We start from the raw sequence: 12,497 nt of genomic DNA on the forward strand, positions 1-12,497 counted from the left end.
AAAAAAAAAAAAAAAAAAAAAAAAAAAAAAAAAAAAAAAAAAAAAAAAAAAAAAATCTTGCTTTATTTAAATCACCAGGAGAACAAATCTGTCCATAGGAGAGGTTTGTTTACACTTTCAGATTAAAATAGAAAGTGCTACGAAATAGAAAGTGATATCTAGAAACTCACTGAAAAAAAAAGTACAACAGTCAGAGATTTACTCTTTTTCTCCCCCACTCCCAAACAGCACACATTATTCCCAAGCACCAACAACAGCACTCTTTAGCTGGATGCCATTACTGATTTAAGAAGTAAGTTATTGTTGAAATCTGAAACAATACACCTAGAAGAAAAACAAAACAAAACAAACTATATATATATATAAAAAAAGTATTTTTTCTTTGAAATGCTGTTCAGGAAAGATCAATATTCTTCAACAGATAACAGCAAAGCTGAAAACTCTGGAGCTTTCGACTTGTGTTGTGAAACGCTATTCTCTAAGGGAAATAAGGATTCTCCGAAAGTAACAAACAAAAAGACGGCTGTATAATGCATAACCACACCAACAGCTAATATAAAAGGTCAAAGACATTTTAAATTGCCAACTCAAAAATTCTTCAGCCTGTTAATAAAAAAACATGTTTTATGTCAACTGTTTTCCAACACATCCAGTATGATCTAAATTATGTTTCTATTACAAATAATTAATGATTATTTAATTAATTATCATTCATTATTCATAAGTGATTATAAATAATGAATAGGAAAAAAGGTCCATGGGAATTTTAATGGGAAATTGGAATTGGCTAAAAGTGTAAGAATGTCAGGAGAGGTTCATTCTGATTGATTCATCATTTTACAAATTCGCAATTACATCATATTCCCACACTGATTAAATCTTAACAGTTTACGTCATAATCATGGTCTCAACTAAACATCAATTTAAGTAAATTTAAATTACTACTTATGATTTACAGAAAAAAGACAAGATAAATATCTAAGGAATTTATGCACGAAAAACTAGTTCTGGATATTATAGAGGAGGAAACCTGCAGCTGCCTTTTGACAGAATCCTGTTGGGATTTCTGCAGAAGTCTGCTTTATATTACTGATACTGGATCAACAATACTGAGTATTTTTTGCCACCACTTGCAAACCTTTAACATAAGGTTTGTTTGTTAAAATTTTATCAATAATTTAAAAGGCTAATAATTTTAGTCATTTTTTCCCTATATTTATGCTACTGTGCCAATCTAATACTCCACATCTACATATTTCATGATATACTGTGCCTGGCTTGATTTCCTAATTTAGTGAAAACAAAATTAGGAAAACAGCTGCTAACATTACAACTCCGTTGGATTTGATTTGACTGGAAAAACAAAGTTGTGCATAATTTTCTAGTGGAGAAAAAGCAATACTTTGCTTTACAGGGTAACAAACTGCCTTCAGAATTAACTACACAGCTTTGCAAGATTAAATGTCAGTGAAACTGATTTATGCTGCCTGAAATTAAAGAGCAGCTTAATAAGAAACTGTTTGATTTTCTCCGAACTTGAACTACCACCCTCCCTAAAATCAATTGCATTACTTTCAAAAACATACAATTTGAAAACATTTTTGTAGTTGTTTAACAGGAGGCTAATTATTCTCGTCTTTACCTGTCCAACTCTGACAGACACAGGCAGCGGTCGCAGCTCCTCATCGAATGTAACCAGCATACGGGGCTGCATGGCAGCAACCAGGCCATAGAGGATGTAGTGAGACTTGCCCAGGATTACTGAAATGCACACAATGAACAACATGGGTTCATCAACAGACGACTGACAAAAATATTGAATTTTCCACTGCCAACACAGTAACAAATGTGTGTAGAGAACCAAGAGGAAAAAACAAAACAAACGTACTGTTCTTGACGTCAAGGAAGGAAACGAGCACGGTGAGTAGTCCGGCCACGGCAACCTGACTCATCAGCTGCCTGTCACTATGGTAGGGACAGAGTGTGAGTGTGCCTTTGCCCAGGTGAGTCAGACCCTGTGGACGCGTCAACAGCAAAGGCTTAATAGATATTCACACACACACAGTTTCCTAGAAGTCCACGAACGTCTGATGAAGGCTTCACGTTGTTGTGCCACACACCTGTGCCAGTCGGACCATGAAGAGATTGTTGGGATCTTTAGCATGATACTGGGCCAGTTGTCGCAACATGGCTGCCAAGCGGGCATTGTTTGTGCCTAAAGACAAGGAATTAAATTCAGACTACGCTACATTTTGAAGGGACTTTATGTAAGAAAATGAAAGAAGAATCTAGGTATTTTCTGTAAGAAACATCAAGGATTAAAAGAAAGTCTAAGAAATGATTTCACAGATAATATTCCATGCTAAAAGCAGATTCTAATATTTTTTAAACACTAAATCATGCTGACGCGTACCACTGCCCACCATGCCCATGGCAAAGATGGAGTTGTGGGAAACCTCTGGGTCGGCGTCGTGAGAGAACTTGCTGAGGGTGTCCAGGATGTTCAGACGAGGGTTGGACGCAGAGATGAGAGCGAGGGCCAGGGGTACCGCTCGCCTCAGGGTGGGCTCTCCATAGCGCAGCTGCAGCAGTGAAACAAGAAAACATAAGCATCAACTAGAACAAAAAGTCACAACATTATTTGTCTGGTTTAAACTGATAAAAACAGCAACTCTTAGATTTATCCCAAAATAAAAATATGGTAAAGATTAACAGGTGATAATAGAAATGAGAGAGACATAATAGAACAGACAATAATGTAAAAGGAAGAAGTTATGAAAAAATAAAGAAAACTGACCAGGTGTCCAAATGTTCGCAGAGCCATTTCAGAACCAATTTCCTCTCCCATGGCAATCAGGGCGATGCCGAGAACAGCAACCCCCTGAACGGAGAGAAACACGTCAACATAAACTTTCTTATTGAAACTCCTGACTTACAGTTCCAACGACCAGATGATGTCCAAAAAATATGAAGCAGTGTCTTGATATTTTTCATTTGATGGCTTGTGTGACCAAACTGTGACTTGTTCACACAGCCACAAGCACTTCTGCAGCTTTTTCATCTCTCTTCCCCATCCAGCCCCAGTAATAATCACACTTATATCCACCATTTACTGTGAATTAATCAATGTCAGTTGGGTCTTTCTAATGCAATTGTGATGCAGTAACCAGCCATGTGAATTTTTTTTATCTTAATGTGAGCCACATAAAACCTCCATGTATAGAATAAGTAAATCTAAACACAAATTTTAGATTTACAAGAGGTGGTATAATACTTGTAGCTGGGTGTAAGTGATTTTTAGAGGCCAAAGCAGCAGCCAGAGGCTTTATGTGAGACAGTACATCGAAGCAGACTGATAGGTGAAGGCGCTCGCTTCAACAGTCCCCCTCAAGGCCGCTACAGGCTGTGAGAAGCACCAACAATCGGTCTGGTAACACACACACGCACACACACAAAGGGGAACCTTGTTCTAGGCTTTGAATCATACTGTAAATGGGGATGATTCAAGAACTCAAGCCTGTAACTTTCTTATTTTGTCGCTCAAGTGTGAAAATGTCTGATAAAGAGCTGCTTAGATTTGTTGCCTGAAGTCAAACATTCCTTATGAGATAAGAAATATAGTCAGCTTCATCTCTATCACTTCTTATCATGGTGCATTTGTGTACCTATAAAGTTGGAAGTAACTTTTGCATTTGTTAATATTTTATTCAATCAGCAGGAAATAACACAATTTGGAAGATAAAAATGTTGCATGAGTTCCCAATGAGGAAATCTTGATATACTCTTTGATGCTTCTTTATCAAAGGAAGAATGGAGCAATCATACACAAATGGGAGGGAAACATGGATGGAACATTACAGACACAACATAAGAAATTTTTAGAGATGTGTGGAAGTAACTACTAACATTTTGAAATCGAGCAGCAGTGATGCCTACCATCTATTGAGATGTTCTGTGATGACTGGAATCATCAGATCATTGATAGATCAACAAGTTAGACAGATTCTGCTGTCATCAGAAAATCTTCATATTTGTAGGATACAATGCTATATTACAGAGGACCTATTAAGAAAAAAATCCCTTTCGGCAAGTTTCTGTACTTCTATTTATGCCTATACTGTCCTAACACTACGTCAAAAAACACTCACCTGTTTTCTGCTAATAAATTAATGTTTCTTGGTGTAGGGAAAATGAGCCGTTTCAGCACTTCTCCTGAAGTGGAAAGATTTCCTTTCCTGCAGGAAAGGAAAAAGATTCCTTTCCTGCAGTCATCCAATAAGTGGAGACAAAAAATACTGACTTAGTTAAACGCATGCAGACCACAGCCAGCAGTAAGGGAGCACAGAGCGTACACAACACTTTGGAAGAAAATTGTCAGAACTTTCGTTCCAAAAAAAATAACGGAATCGTAAAACAATGTTGATTGAAAACACTGACACTGTCAGATTTGGTGTTCAACATCACCGATGACATCGACAAATCCTCACCTGGTGAGAGCCCATATCAGCAGGTGTCTCCTTTTTGTCTTTGTCTTTTTTATCTTTCTTGTCTTTGTCCTCATCCTTGTCTTTGTCCTTGGCTTCATAGTGCTCACTGCAGATATGGAGAAGCTGCTGCACTTTCAGCACATTCCCAGACCCTAGAGGGACAGAAGCAGAGCGTTTTAGGGTTAATCATTTGCTATTATGGTATATGTATCCACATATTAACACACAGTAAAAAAAAAAAAAAAAAAGCTTACCTGCATACGCACAGATGTCCACTAATGTGTTAGCAAAGCTACGGAACGGTTCGGGAACAACCTGCAGAGCTGCCAGGGTCGTCTCAATTGCTTCCCCTTTACCTGAGGACAATAAAATGACCCCCTTTAGTCAGAAACGTACTTTAAAAAAGTGATTCAGTCAGCATGTCTTACACAGTTTGCATTGAATCATTTTATTCTCCTCACACTGTGAGCATACCCAGGTGGTTGAGTCCCAAACCCAGAGGCAGCCAACGAGCGTAAGTGTCCTTCAGCTCCTGTTCGTTCTTTTCCATGATGGTCTGAACGATGGTGGAGGTCACGTCACCGTTACACGACCCCACCGCTATCATGCCGCACGCCAGCGCCGTCACGCCAACCACCTTCACATTTTACACAAGCACTTCAATGGTACTGAACTGATACCCAGTAAAATAAAAGGTGGTCTAAATTGACGTTTAGTTGTACCTCCATGCTTGATTTAGAGTCTCCCATGACAGGAAGAAGCAGGGAGAGAACGTCTTCTCTGTTGGAGCCTGCATAAGCAAGACCCAGTCTGCAAGCAGAGAGAGTAAAAAAAGAAAAAATGATGTTTATCTGTACATCTACATTATGCTAGGGCTGGGCAATAAACCGATATTATCGATAAATTATTATTATTATCTTTTTAAAGATCTTGTTTTTGGAAAATCTGAATTCTTTTTCACCAATGCATTTCTGGAGTTTCCATAGTTTAGAGTGATGTCAGCACACCAAAGGCCTACCATCTTGTTAGCTTTGCAGCTTTTATTTATTTGAACTTTGAATTCAGTTCAGTTGAATTCACTCTGTGACGAAAGATTAGGGCCAGGCTAAGATTTTTATGTTTTAATTATGAGAGGAAAGTCATAATATTACCAGAATAAAGTTGTAATATTAGGAGAATAAATAAAGTAGCAATATTGTGAGAATTCAGTAGAGATAAACAAAAAAATTTAAATGAGGAATGTTGAGCATCATGTCAAGTTAGACTTTGGTATAGGTTTTACCGCCAATAATTAATCTATTATCACATCAGCACCAAATTATTATCAGTAGCACATCTTTGAAACAATCATGCGATTGTGCTAGATCTTTCTGCTAGTATTATGACTTTATTGTCCATTTAAATAAAAATTCCCATAGCCTGCCCCTAATAAGGGATGATTGAAATAATAGCCACTTTAAAAAAATATTTTCTGTCATCTGTAAATTATTTTTCAAAAAAGAAAGCAAGCAACAACAACAAAAAAATTCAACCCAGTATGAATAAAAAAATTATTTAAAAAATTGGAAATGTTATTTTCACGCCATATTGCCCACCCTTGTGTTGTGTTATGGAACTTTGTTAGAGCATCACAACATTTCTCTGCAGACAGAAAGCCTTACCCAAAGATGGCTCCTATCCTCATGATGTTGCTGTTGTGGAGAACGTAGTCCGAAAGCAGGGCCAGGGCTGGGTCACACTCGTTCCTCACGCCAGAGTTCACAATGCCACAGGCCAGGAGCGCACCAGACTGCAGAGCACAGGCACAGAGATGACAGTTTATCCATGACGTAGTTTCACTGCTGGTGCCAAGATGAAGCCCGGCTGAGCAGGCAGTGCCAAGACCAGATGTCAGGATAATCTGATTGTTTAAGCCACACGTTCAGACACGCTATTGGAACTTGGTTCTGATGCCACTTGTTGCCAGTTCTAATTTTATTTACTAAATTTTTCAAAATCCTCAATCCCTTTTCAGGTCAATTTTCAAATATATAAATTCAAAACTAAGCCTGTTGCAATAAGCAATTGCATGCACCCCATCGTACCTTAATGTAGTCCTCAGAGGAGTAGAGGTATTTGTCAATCTGAGTCAGACCACCGTCCACGTCCCAAAGCAGGATCATACCCAGAGAAGCAGCAGCACTCAGCATCCCTGAGGACATTCAGTTTTAAAAAATTAACAAGCAGCAGCTTAACAGATTTACTAAAGACAATAAGGATTACAACACATGTGAAAAATGTTGTATGTATGCTTGATCATGGTTCCTCTACCATGATCTTTGTTCTTGTACAGCCACTTGTTGCCATCGTCTGTGAGCAGCTTGTCCTGTCCGAAGGCTGCGTTGACGAAGCCGTTCACAAAGGAGGAGGCCAGGTTCATACGAGCCGAGTCCACCTGGGAGCCGCTGCCGCCAAACCCTGTCACATGTCGCACAGAGGTGAGCAAACACACAGCGCGTTCAACTGAAAAATAATTCTGTTCACATGAGAGAAATGCAGCTTGTTAAACCACGGCTCCAATTGTTTTCATGTTTGATAACTCAAATTTCTAGAGTTCTCGGGGCTTTTCAAGCAAAGGTTTCAGAGTAGTGTTGGAGGGGGAAACATTTCTATTTTGTGCAGATTTTCAAATTGGAAAATTAAGCAAGGAAGAGCAGAAAATGGAGGGAGTAATGACTGGATTATTTTCCACACTTATCTAAACTGCATAGGAGCCCTTCCAATTTCTTTTTTAAATGTGAAACAAGCTTCAGGGCCATTTATAATAAATTTCTCTCGTGAAATTTACACACAGCCTAAACCAAAAGGCAAACATGAAAAAAATATTAAATCTTGTGATTGTTTTATGTAATATTTTTGATGGAATGCCCATAAGAAGATGATAATAATGGTACAAGACATTTTTAAAATTTTCTCATTATTGGGTCACAAACATTTCCTTTTTTGTCTTCATTTTCCAGAAATGTAGACTTTTGGAACATGCATTTCGTCCCTTTGAAAGAAACTGTGGTTCTTTAATTTTTCTACAAAAGAAACGCATTTTGTAGCGCTAGCTGATGAGTCAGTTTTCAGAAAGTTGTGTAATGTTTGCAGCTCTTGGCAAATTTTAAGTTGGACAAGCAGTAATCATGGCTCTCTGTTATAGCTGATCAAACACTGGGAGTTGGACTCACTGTTGTTTTCCAGGTGGGTTTTGTAGATGTCATCTGGGACTTTGGGTTCCATGATATCCAGCTGGAATAAACAAAACACTTTGTAGTAAATAAAAGTCAAACGTAATCAGATAAGGTGATTAGCACAGAATCTGATTTCTAACACTGGTCTTCAAATTCCTAGTATCATGCTGCATGTGATTTAAACTCTACAGATTTAAGGAGTAATATATCTCTTGGATGTAATGATAAACCTCTTCCCAATAAAGTACAAAGAAAAATGTCAGTAACTTTTTATAAAGCATGTTGCGGCCACCATCTCCTACCTCTCTGGCCAAGGCCAAGAAGTTGCTGTTGAGCTGAACGTTGGACATGATCTCTGTCAAGTCTTCGTAGTCTTCTACGTCTTCATTGAGCTCCAAAAAGACGCCGTGACGGCCCAACATGAAAGCCATCTGCTTCTGGATGACGCTGCATGAAAAGGAAACAAACTATGTATTTAGTACAAATCCACAAAGACAGGGAGGCTTCACAACAACAAGCTAATATAACAATTGCTCATGTGATTATAAGTTTTCCGTAGTATAGTTATATTTCAGTTGGTCAACAAAAAGTCCATTTTCCTTACATGTCTTTGCAGGATGTGAAGATGTTTTCAACCAGCTCCATGTCATTGAGCATCAGGGCCAGCCGCAGAGCCTCTGGGTAACGGTTAAACTTTCTGAAGATGTTCAAAGCGCACCTCAGCAGGGCGGAGTTTTCTGGCTCAGGAACGTAACTCACACAGCTAAAACGAAGAAAAACAAAAAAGACATTAAGCCAAAAGTGAAGATGCATATTTCTAAACATCAACTCTGCGTTTTCTGAGCAATGGGTGCTAACCTGGTGAGGTACAGGCAGACTTTTCCGTAGGCGTTTTCATCGATGTAGTCCCCCAGCATGTCCAGCCTCTCGATCTCCATCAGTAGGTCGCACGCCTCATGCTCTGCGTTGTGAGCCATATTGTAGGGCACAATCTCCTTCACCAGTTTGAGCAGAGTGTCCTGCTGGGCTTTGTCATTCTCCTCCACTTCCTGCCATTCTTTTGCCACCTCACCAGCAAGGTGCCTAACAGAAATGGGAGAGAATTTGAGAATAAGCACTAATCTCAGATAAAGCTAAATAACATTTTATTGACAAGTCATAACACAATTTTACGTAACTTTTAAAATGCTCCTTGTCTTGTAGTCTATACTGCATAGAGAAGACTAGAGAAGTGTAAATAATTCAAGTTTTTAAATCTTGTTTCTCAGTGTTTTACTGAAGACTTTCTTGCCATATGTGCAGTGTCAAATATCTGATTAAAAATACATAAATATGTTGACATTAATATATGCAAGTTTACTAAAATTTACTAAAGAACAGATTGTTTTGGAACCACTGCATACAGAAAAAAATTAAACAGATGTGTTCTAACTCTTATTTTCTTCTTCAAAACAAAAAACACAGCTTGATTATTGACCCAAACAAATGCAACTGTGATTTCCAACATAATCAAGCAGTTCTAATGACTAACAGATGGATAGAAAAAAGAAAAAGCAAAAACAAACATGTCAAAATCTCTACATTTCGTTTATCTGAAGGTTTTTACATATGGAATGACTCGTAGATTATTTATTTATTTACCTGACATATTCATGACCCCAGGAGGCCAGCTCCTCCTGAGAGCCCACCAGACGGTACTTCAGACATTCCCGCTCCCCGCTCATGGTCATGGCCAATACAGACACCACATCTGCACAGAAACGCTACAACAAAAACAGAAATAAATCATTTAGTCAAGTATGAAGATATCAGTATCTAAAGCATCATGATGAAGAGCTGATATCATTGCCCTGTTCTTTTTTTTTTTGTTTGTTTGTTTGGTTTTACACAGATAAATACTACTATTTAACTACATGCATAAGAGTTTAAATTAACTATATACTGAAATTGCTGTCACCGGTACTCTCCATCTCCTCTCACTGTTGTCAGCTTATTAGATGTTGAGCTTTACATGCAAAGTTTAATAGCAATAACAACCCCATTAAACAATCAGCTTCTATAATGCACACACGATCTGTCGGAAATAAGATCAGATTCCTGTGAAGATGCAAAGGAAGCAATAAGACTCATGTTTTACATGCAGCTGTTATCTCAAACCAACAATGAACACAACTGTGCTCATCGTCCCTTGGTGGTGGTGAAAAAAAAAAAGTAATCACAAAAAGACAACGATTGGCATCATTTTGATGTTAGAATAAAATGTAACCTTACAGAAAGTAAAAACAAGGCTCACCTTGTTCTCTCCGGGGGTCATGCCCTCGTAGATTTCCTTTAGTTTGCCATAGTGTGGGCGCAGGAATTTCAGGGGCTTTGGTACGGAGGTCATGGAGGTGGTTGAGGAGCGGATTTGCCGCCTCAGCTCTTCTAGCGCTTGATGATGCAATGATGCGTTCTTCTCCTGTTGAGAAAAACAAGGAAGAAAATATTCTCAGCTGAAGATCTTATATCCTAACACACACACGCAGAAGAAAGGAAGTTTGCAACACTCACACTCAGCCTCTCCACCATCATTTCCAGGTCCTCTTGTAATTGCTTGTCTTCCTCTGACTGAGAAATTGTGACAAAATGAAAAATGTTATCAAAAATGAAAGAAGATCATTTTACAAAAGAAAAGAGGCAATGATAGAAAAAAGCGTCACAATGGTGCATTCATGGTGCTTAATACAGGAGAGTGACAACGGTCAGAAAAAAGAAAATGGATCCGGTCAGTTATAGATTTACTTAATGATAAGATAAAATAATTGAGCCTTCATCATTTTCTTAAGGTATCAGTCTAAAAGCACAAAAGACATAACAAATTACATCAATAACCAAAGCTGTGTTTTTACTCTTTATGGCTCTGAGAAGAAGCCACAAAAGAAGCTAGTACTACTTTTTAATTTTTTACTTTTCTTTAAAATAAAAAGTACTCCTGAATCAATGCTTCTCTTTCTTCTTTCTTTTTTTGTGTGCATGGTCTGTATCTCAAAATGACATTTTCCTGTGAAAGAGTTTTCCTCTCCATTGTTGCTACATGCATGCTTAGTATTACAGACTGCTACAAACTCAATGACACTATGCAAGTAACTGGAATTGAAATGAATGTATGATTCGACTGATGTGTGGGGGATTGACGCTACATAAATAAACTGAATTTGACTGAATTAAATTAACTCAAATAATTGCTCATCAGCAGCTGTACACCACTTCTACAAAAACAAGTTTTTGCAGTTTGCCATCTGTACCATACAGGTGTGTGTCAACAACATGCCTAGGAGGTTGAGTGCTGCGATGCATGTTAATATTGCAAAAAACTTAGGTGCTACATCACAAATTCTGTGGACCAAAGCCGGCAAAGTCAGTAGAATGTAAAAGTTTAAGAAAGTGAACTAACAACAAAGTCTCTTCTCTATACAACACAAAAAGGCAGGATGACTGAGGTTTGCAAAGCTGCTTTTGAATCTACCACAACAATTTCAGAAAAATGCTATTTGAACAAATGAGATAAAATCACAGATGTTTGATCATCATGCACTGAAATGTTAATGAAAAATAATCTAAAGTCTTAGAATTGCACGCCTACTGGATTATTCTAGTTAATAAAATAGTTATGTGAAATTTCTGATGAACATATCCGAGTTGACAGTAAGTGTACGTGGTCTATAAAACAGTAGACCACCCAATGGACTGAATATTTGTGGGTGACTTATCCAATTTTACCCACTTATCGGCGACTTTCATACGCCGTGGAGTTACAAGTCACACGTATGGAAACATATAAACAAAGCAGACTAAGGTCAATGTGTTCAATACATTTAAAATCATTTGACACACAGTTAATTTAATTTAACTTATAATAAGCTTAATCACAGATGCAGTTCTGTCAATACGAAGCACATTTTGCTGTGGGGTTATTGTTTAGGCCCAAGCTGCTGTGTCATACAGTAAAGTTTAGCTAGTAGCACAGCGAACACAGTAGGACGGATAATGCTAGGCTAACAGTAGCTAAAGGGCTTGAACTTCAGTCATTTGTCCTGTTAAGGCTGTAAGTACATACCAGTGTTAACATTTTAAGGGGTATGTTTACAATTCAGAAAACCAAGGGGTTTTAGATGGTATAATTAAATCCCAGAGACTATGCCCCGCTATGTCGGTGTTGTCAAAGCGACGGTGACTAAGGCAAATATCTGCTCCAGACCCTGCGCTTATAGTTAGCACATATTCAATGAATCACCACGCTCCCCAAACTTACCAGTTCTTGTTCCTCCTTCTTTTCTTTTTCTTTCCCAGGGGACTGCTGTCCCTTTTCCTTATCCTTGTCCTTCTCTCCCCCCTTTTCTGTAGGCTTATTATCTTTCTTTTTTGCTTCTTCCATGGTGGTAGCTATCGGTTAGCTAGGGAACTGTGCCGACTGGTAATTGACTTCTTCTGATAAGACGTCACAGCGTGTTTACCCTTGAGCGCCCCTGGTGTGCAGTGGAGAGCTGTCTTTGCTGCTTGTGCTACTTCACGTACCATAAAAATAGGAATTCACAGTGAATATAATGTTTACATTCTTGTTTTGGAGTTTTCAAGTTCATGAACAATTATTGCATCGATCGTGTAATATTTGCTCAACATTTGACTCAAAGACTGAAACTGAAACCACTCATCACATTTAAACGTTTAATACACAACACACGTTTATAAGATAAAACAAGTACTTTTTGTACAAAAATACACGCAACTTGTTATTAGCTCAGGTGTCAGGTGTGTT

The 12,497-nt window shown here is 38.2% G+C and overlaps 1 protein-coding gene across 1 annotated transcript in view; it reads right to left on the reverse strand.

Annotated features, from left to right (window-relative positions):
* The window catches only part of psmd2 (proteasome 26S subunit ubiquitin receptor, non-ATPase 2), a 13,455-nt gene extending 1,263 nt beyond the window's left edge, over positions 1-12,192 (reverse strand). The window contains exons 1-20 of the mRNA XM_007562585.2: positions 11,994-12,192; positions 10,253-10,309; positions 9,996-10,160; positions 9,344-9,465; positions 8,561-8,785; positions 8,307-8,465; positions 8,005-8,149; positions 7,700-7,760; positions 6,798-6,944; positions 6,572-6,678; positions 6,149-6,276; positions 5,210-5,297; positions 4,962-5,124; positions 4,742-4,843; positions 4,488-4,639; positions 2,798-2,881; positions 2,414-2,582; positions 2,121-2,215; positions 1,889-2,015; positions 1,643-1,761 (exon numbers count right to left, since the gene is read on the reverse strand). Coding sequence (XP_007562647.1) covers positions 1,643-1,761; positions 1,889-2,015; positions 2,121-2,215; positions 2,414-2,582; positions 2,798-2,881; positions 4,488-4,639; positions 4,742-4,843; positions 4,962-5,124; positions 5,210-5,297; positions 6,149-6,276; positions 6,572-6,678; positions 6,798-6,944; positions 7,700-7,760; positions 8,005-8,149; positions 8,307-8,465; positions 8,561-8,785; positions 9,344-9,465; positions 9,996-10,160; positions 10,253-10,309; positions 11,994-12,116 — 2,538 coding nt within the window. The 5' untranslated portion in view covers positions 12,117-12,192. The remainder of the gene's footprint in view (positions 1-1,642; positions 1,762-1,888; positions 2,016-2,120; positions 2,216-2,413; positions 2,583-2,797; positions 2,882-4,487; positions 4,640-4,741; positions 4,844-4,961; positions 5,125-5,209; positions 5,298-6,148; positions 6,277-6,571; positions 6,679-6,797; positions 6,945-7,699; positions 7,761-8,004; positions 8,150-8,306; positions 8,466-8,560; positions 8,786-9,343; positions 9,466-9,995; positions 10,161-10,252; positions 10,310-11,993) is intronic.
* Between the last annotated feature and the right edge of the window lie 305 nt (positions 12,193-12,497).

The sequence above is a fragment of the Poecilia formosa genome, unplaced genomic scaffold (genome assembly GCF_000485575.1).
Source record: "Poecilia formosa unplaced genomic scaffold, Poecilia_formosa-5.1.2 Scaffold138, whole genome shotgun sequence".
Taxonomy (NCBI): Eukaryota; Metazoa; Chordata; class Actinopteri; order Cyprinodontiformes; family Poeciliidae; genus Poecilia; species Poecilia formosa.